This window comes from Nymphaea colorata, chromosome 7 (genome assembly GCF_008831285.2).
Source record: "Nymphaea colorata isolate Beijing-Zhang1983 chromosome 7, ASM883128v2, whole genome shotgun sequence".
NCBI lineage: Eukaryota > Viridiplantae > Streptophyta > Magnoliopsida > Nymphaeales > Nymphaeaceae > Nymphaea > Nymphaea colorata.
In genome coordinates, this window is record NC_045144.1 from 14,268,525 (window position 1) to 14,275,537 (window position 7,013).

At 41.5% G+C, this 7,013-nt stretch overlaps 1 protein-coding gene across 1 annotated transcript; it reads left to right on the top strand.

Annotated features, from left to right (window-relative positions):
- Window positions 1-612: 612 nt before the first annotated feature.
- On the top strand, window positions 613-5,883 carry LOC116257632 (disease resistance protein RPV1-like). Its single transcript, XM_031634578.2, has 5 exons — window positions 613-1,155; window positions 1,280-2,390; window positions 3,285-3,569; window positions 3,658-5,004; window positions 5,118-5,883. Exons 1-5 carry the CDS (start codon window positions 656-658, stop codon window positions 5,538-5,540), a joined length of 3,666 nt encoding a protein of 1,221 aa, XP_031490438.1. The 5' UTR covers window positions 613-655; the 3' UTR covers window positions 5,541-5,883.
- The last annotated feature ends 1,130 nt before the right edge of the window (window positions 5,884-7,013 follow it).

Consider the following 7,013-nt stretch of genomic DNA (forward strand, 5'->3'; position numbering starts at 1 on the left):
TGTTGTCTTTAGAGGTGGAAGATGGTCGTTTGGGCCAAAGACAAGAGCAGAAAACTGAAGCCCAACAAGGATCCTATGAAGTCTAATAAAACAATGACAAGGATCCTTTGAAGTCTCAAAGTTTCAATTTTTACTCACATGAAATTGGAGGAGAACCAATAAAACAATTTCTAACGGTCAGGAAAAAAATCTCTCTTAATTTTTACCTTGTGCACCAAACACAGTTAAATTTACCATGCAAAAAACTACTATATGCACCAATTACAGTTAATTTTACCTTGCAAAAAACTTCCCTGCAACAGGACCTCAATTCGAAAGAGGGTTAAATTTCATTTTGTATTTTTTTCCAAAAAAATTTACCGTGATAACTTTACCACGTTAAATTCTTCCTTACAATCAAACGGAGCTGAGAAACAACACATAAAAGTGAACAAAAGAAACGGCACTTCTAAACCACAATAATAAACCACAATAAGATTAAATGAATCAAAAGATGAGCTGCCGTAATGAACTGGAAAATCTTTGTCGAGCATAGGACTGGATGACGCTGACTTGAGCCAATTTACAGTCAAAACCTTGTCTTCTGGTAGCTCTCTGACTCATTAACGGCTCCGGAGGCCTCTTGATCTCACCTTATCCTCACTCGCCGGTGCGGATGGAGATCTCGGAGGACGGGCGCCGGCTGTCGACGACCTCAACCGATGGGGAGGAGTTCGCATACGACGTATTCTTGAGCTTCAGAGGGGAAGACACAAGGAAGGGTTTCACGGGCCACCTCCACCAGGCGCTAAAACAGCGTGGACTTGGAGTCTTCATAGACAACGAAGATCTGGAAAAGGGCAAAGTAATTGAAGAGCTGTTCAAGGCCATTGAGGCATCCAAAGTGTTCATACCCATTTTCTCGAAGCGGTACGCAGAGTCCAAGTGGTGCCTTAGAGAGATCTCCCATATAATGAGATGCGAGCGGCTGACCCTGCCGATATTCTTCGATGTCAAGCCCTCCGACGTCCGGAACCAGGAGGGCCCGTATAGAAAAGCATTTTTTGATCACGAGATGAACGGAGAATTAGACAAGGAAACGGTGGAAAACTGGAGGAGCTCCTTAACGAAAGCAGGGAAAACTTCAGGCTATGATCTCCAGTATGACATGGACGGGTCTCTCTCTCTCTCTCTCTCTCTCTCTCTCTCTCTCTCTCTCTCTCTCTCTGTGTGTGCATGTCTCGTCCATTTCCTTTCCGTGTGGAATGCTTTTCTATATCGATGATGATGATTCTTGCAGGAACGAGGCAGCGCTGGTCCGGGAAGTTGTTGCCAGAGTGCTAAGGGCACTAAACAAAACTCTCTTAGAGGTCGCAATGCACCCAATTGGGATTGATTCTCGTGTTGTTGATGTAATGAAGCTTCTGAAAATTGTAGACAATGATGTTTACATAGTGGGGATACAAGGAATGGGTGGAATTGGCAAAACCACCATCGCCAAGGCCATCTACAACAAATTATATGTCGATTTTCAAGGCAGTAGCTTCATTTCAGATGTCAACAGCATCTTCAAACAACCCCGCGGACTCATTAGCTTGCAGAAGCAACTCATTGAAGACATATTAGGCGACCAAGTTTCCTCCATATGCAGTATTTCTCAGGGGATTAGGATGATCAAACAGAGGATACGCTACATGAGGGTTTTGATTGTTCTGGATGATGTTGATCACAAGGCGCAACTGAACGCACTGGCTGGGGCAAAAGACTGGTTTGGTCGTGGTAGCAGAATCATCATCACAACAAGAGATGAGCAGGTGTTGCTAGTTCATCATGTACAACCACATCAAATTTACAAGCCAACAATACTAAACGAGTCCGACTCAACTCAACTGTTTCTTAAGCACGCTTTTGGGAATCAGCAACCCAATGAAGAGTACCTTGAGTTATCCAAAAGGGTTGTTGCAGCCAGTGGAGGGCTACCCTTAGCTCTTGAGGTATTCGGGTCGCATTTAAGTTGCAAAAGAAATGCACAAGACTGGGAAGACATGATCGAGAACTTGAAGCACATACAGCCAGATGATGTTCACCGCAGACTGAAGATTAGCTATGATGGTCTCGCAAAAGAAGAGCAGCTTATTTTCTTGGACATTTCGTGCTTCTTTATTGGCAGGGACAGAGAAAGAGCAACCCATATGTGGTTGGATCATGGCTTTTCCCCCTATATGGCAATCCAGGTTCTTGTGCAAAAAGCCCTCGTTAAGATAAATACTGTGAATCAGAAGTTTGAGATGCACGATCAGATAAGGGATTTGGGCAGAGAAATTGTTCGACAAGAAAGTCCTTTTGCCCCCGAAATGAGGAGTAGATTGTGGATTACTCGGCCGATATTGGACGTCTGGCAAACTCCTCAAGTATGTAGGTTTCAGACCGTTGTATTTCGGTTAGTCTTCCAAAACCTGAAAATTGCTCTTGACCTTGGGTCGCAAGCGTCTACTTACTGTTAATTTTGAATACGTGTTTAGGTATCCGGCTGATGTTAACTTTCACTTTTCCTAATGATCCATAGTTATTCCTTATGAAGCCTGACATGTGGATAAACTCCAAAAATCCAAAACTAAGTTATTAAAATGCTTTTCATCCAGTGGATTTTATGAATCAACAAGTTTAAAATCATTAAATAACTCATTTTGTAAAATCCAATCCCTTATGGGATTCGAAGGAAAATCTCAAAAGTCTGCGTGTAGGTTACAATAACTAAACTATCAAAAAGGTGTGTGTGTGTATATATATATACGCTGTCAAAAAGGTGTCTGATAGATATATATTCCGTTCACAAAGTGCCATGTATGAAATTACTTTTTCGAAAGGGTAAATGATAACTAGTATTTTAACATTGGTAAACTAAATTTACATGTAATCCTTTTGAACTACCAATCAAGTTGAATATGTGACTTGTAACTTTTTTTGCATAATTATCTACCGATTAACGATTTGTATCATTGATGGACTGTATGGCTTTCGTTTCCCTAAATTAGCAGACCAAGAGATTACGAGTTGTCTTGAAAACTTGGCGTCAAGCAGCGGAATGTCTCCCTGACTTTTTTTGAGTTTGAAGAATTAATATATAATAATATCACACGCATAATCCAACCTTATGTTTTATATTAAGTAAACTTCAGTATGATTTGGGAACTTTGGGAGATACTGAATGCTTCCAAATTGGTTATGGTGGCGTCGATGAATTGGTGTTTTCTTGTAGTGCCACCAGATTGGTTAGTGTTGTAAGCTGCTGGTTCTGTTCTCAGGGAGCAAGGATGTTGCAAAGCATTACTCTCAATTCCAGGCAGTCAAGGTACTTGAGCGCTAAGGCATTTGAAGCAATGCCTAATCTTAGATTCTTCCATGCCATTGGCATAAGCTTTCAAGGGAGATTCCGATATTTTCCTAACAAAATGAAATGGCTGGAGTTGGAATCCTGCAACTTTGATTACCTGCCATCTCAATGTCAGCTCGAGAAGGTTGTGGTCCTTGATCTTTGTCAGAGTAATCTGGCTCGAGCTTTCACCAAGCTGTGCTTATTGGAGGAGGAGGTTAGTCTTCCATTTAATATTGATCTTCGTAGCGTTTAAATGCAGAAATTGTTTGTGAATGCCAAATAACGTGAAGAGTTAATTACAGGTATTTGTCGCAATGAAATTCCTCAGGATTTGTTCTGAAGATCTAACTTCAACACCTAATTTCTCTGCTACTCCTTTCGTGGTGAATCTGATGTTTGATGAATGTAGAATGTTAAATGGGGTTCATCAATCTATCGGGAATCTTAAGAATTTGACATGTTTGGATTTGAGATCTTGCTGCATGCTTGAGAAATTACCTGATACTATCTGCCAATTGAGTTCTCTAAAAATGCTCAATCTGTCAGACTGCAGAAAACTCTCTTCTTTGCCGGAACAACTGGGGGGCCTGGCATCGTTGAGGGAGCTTACACTTGACGGCACGAGCATAGGAATTATACCCGATTCAATAGGGCGCCTTGAAAACCTGTATTTTTTATCTGTAGTGGATTGCTTGTTGTTAAAAAAACTTCCTCAATCCATTCAGGGTTTGAACTCATTACAAAAGCTCGGAATTAAAGGCACTTCCTTGGAAGGACTACCACGAAACATTGATGATCTTATGAACATCGGGACAGTTAATGCTTCATGCTGTAATTGGCTTTCTCTATTGCCAAATTCATCCTATAAAACAGTAAGATCCCTGCATTTTTCTGATCTGAGATGCTCAACAATTGCAGAATTGCCAGATTCTATTGGAAAGCTGGAAAACCTCGAGAGGCTTTCATTGGAGTGCAAGAATCTCAAATGTATTCCTGCTTCTGTTGGATTACTGGAAAGGCTTTCGAGTTTCTCGCTATGTGGTTCTCAGTGGATTAAAGACTTTCCGGCTCCCATGGGAAATTTGAAAAATCTGGTTCAGTTAGAAATATCTGGAACTGGCATGGTTGAAATGCCTTACTGTATTGCAGACCTCACAAATTTGAGAAGCTTAAATTTAAGCCACAATTCGAAACTGCTCATTTCTCTTTCTGGTTTAACTGCCCTCTCTTTCTTGGAAGTGTTGATTGCCCACAGTAGTAGTTGGGCAGATGATGATGACTCCGACCATGGTGACTTTGGGAACCTCTCGTCACTTAAGATCATTGACCTCAGAGAGAGCCATTTCAGTGTACTACCTTCAAGTATAACCAGAATTCCTGTCCTCCAGGAACTCAATTTAGGAAGCTGCATGGAGCTTCAGTCCCTTCCTGGACTTTCTGCTTCTCTGGTCTGTCTTGATGCCTTCAAGTGCACCAACATAAAAATGATAGCGGATGTTTCAAATTTGGAATCCATGAAGGAATTGCATCTTGATGGCTGCAGTCTGCTGGTCGACGTTTGTGGCCTTGAAAGGCTACCATCATTGGAGATCTTAACTTTGAGAGACTGTCACAGCCTTGGAGATGCTTTCAAGCAGAGAGTGTTTAAGGTATCTTTCTCTCTAAGTCCAGTTTAGGCAAGCAGCCCTAATGCTATTTTTCTTTGCTGGGTCTTTAGTCCAGGCTGCTTCTTGAATATTTGACGGTGATGATCCTGTTGCAGGAAGCAACCTTCCAGCAATTGCATAAATTTGAGGCCTCCGGAACAATGATTCCTCACTTTTCTGTTGGTTCACAAATATCTTTCATGTTTCCTAGAGCACCAACAGGAGATCAGTTGGTCATAGAATTCCTCTTCTTACAAGGTGTCTCAAAGCCCGTTCAACCCTTCCTCAGGAAGCCCATAGCTGAACCTGTCACAGAGCACGTCCACATTACAGTCATAACAGATGGGAGTGTCGTCTTTCAGACCAGACGGTTAATGGAATGCTCTTTCGTTGTGTTTGAGAAGGAAGACGAAATATTTAGGCACTTAAGGGAGGGGCAGCATGTAATACAGGTATCGGCAGATTCGGCAGAGGCGGAAGGCTTGACTGTTGGTGATATTTGGGTTCGATATGAGAAGGGAGGAGAAAAAGGGTCATAAGACAAGGTCGTGTTGATATCTTGCTAGCTGCTGCTGATTATAAGCAACCAGAAGCCATCTTCCTGATTATTGTATCATATGCTGTAAAGTTGTAAACTTTCTTCCTCTGCTATCCTTCAGTAAGAACAACCAAGAAACTTGCAAGTCAAAAACTCCTCAAAATGGTGGCAGATGTCTATTCTCGTGCTTGAGTCCCAATGTCAATTAATATTGAAACAGAATTGCACCTTCCGAGCAGCAAAACCAAGCTATGCGTGTTTGTCCTGTTTTTTCCTGCTCTATCATTATTTGTAGTTTGTATGTCCGTCTGCACTGCTGTTTACTACAGCAGAGGGTGCAGACATTTTCCGATCAGCCCGCACCATTTGCTTGTCAATGGTTGCAGTGCATCATTTTACTGAACATATTAAAATTAGAACGATGAGGCTCAATGAAAGCTGCCTGCCATGTTTCCTTGAAGTGGTTCTTTCTTGCATTTAAGAAGCATCTTCCTGACCATAGAGTGGGGCTTCTTGCAAGGAAAAAGGTCAAGAGAGTTCATAGTAACTTCATTGCACAAATCAGCAATGGAAATAGAGGTGGGAGGATGGGGGCATGAAAAGCCAAATAGAGTTAATTTCCTAGCAATTGTCTCACATCTAGTGGATGGCCAAGTAACCTAAACTAAATTCTGAAAAGGTTTGACACTTCCACTTTTAGAACCATTCTTGGATACCATCTACTGCAACCAGTCCTACAATTTTCTTTCTGACAATGTTATGACATGAGCAATCCGTGTGTTCAACGAGACACTCATTAGAGAAATCCCTTTCTTAGCTGAGATGAACTGCAATTAAGATATTCCAACGCTCATATTCTTCAAAGTAATGAATATGCAAGTATAATGGAATCTGCCTCAACCAAATCCCTGCAACCGTTATGAAGTTGAAGACCATTGTCATTTGCTTGTAAGCATGTCTAGCTATGAATAGATAGATGCCTTCTACTGCTGACACATTTGTGTTGAAGACCTAGAAAGGAGGTCATAGTGGCACTGCCCTGCAGTTGCCATTTTCAGGTGTAGTCTATCTATGCAATATTCTCTAGCTTATAGAGTCCATTGATATCACTTTTGTCATATTTTTTGCATACTTTCAATGAGCTTCTAGTTTAACCCTTTTCCATTGTAGGAACACGAACACAGAGAAAGAGAAAACGAGGAACACGATGTAACATGAAAAAACCCTCAACAAAAGGAAAAAAACCACCGATAAGGAGGAGCTGGTGCTCACTAGCCGCCAGACTCTCTCTCTCTTAAGATTCCATTAACCTTAAAGATTAGGGTTATAATGATATAAGTATGCCCTAATTAGGACATACTGGATCGGGTCCAGACCTGGACCCATACACCAATATCCATCAACACTCCCCCTCAAGTTGAGCATATATATCAAACATGCCCAACTTAGATACATTCCTCTCGAACAAAGTCGA

Coding starts and splice junctions, on each gene's coding strand:
- LOC116257632 (XM_031634578.2), top strand. CDS start 656: ATGGAGATCTCGGAGGACGGGCGCCGGCTGTCGACGACCTCAACCGAT. Junction 1,156..1,279: donor CTCCAGTATGACATGGACGG/GTCTCTCTCTCT, acceptor TGATTCTTGCAG/GAACGAGGCAGCGCTGGTCC. Junction 5,005..5,117: donor TCAAGCAGAGAGTGTTTAAG/GTATCTTTCTCT, acceptor ATCCTGTTGCAG/GAAGCAACCTTCCAGCAATT.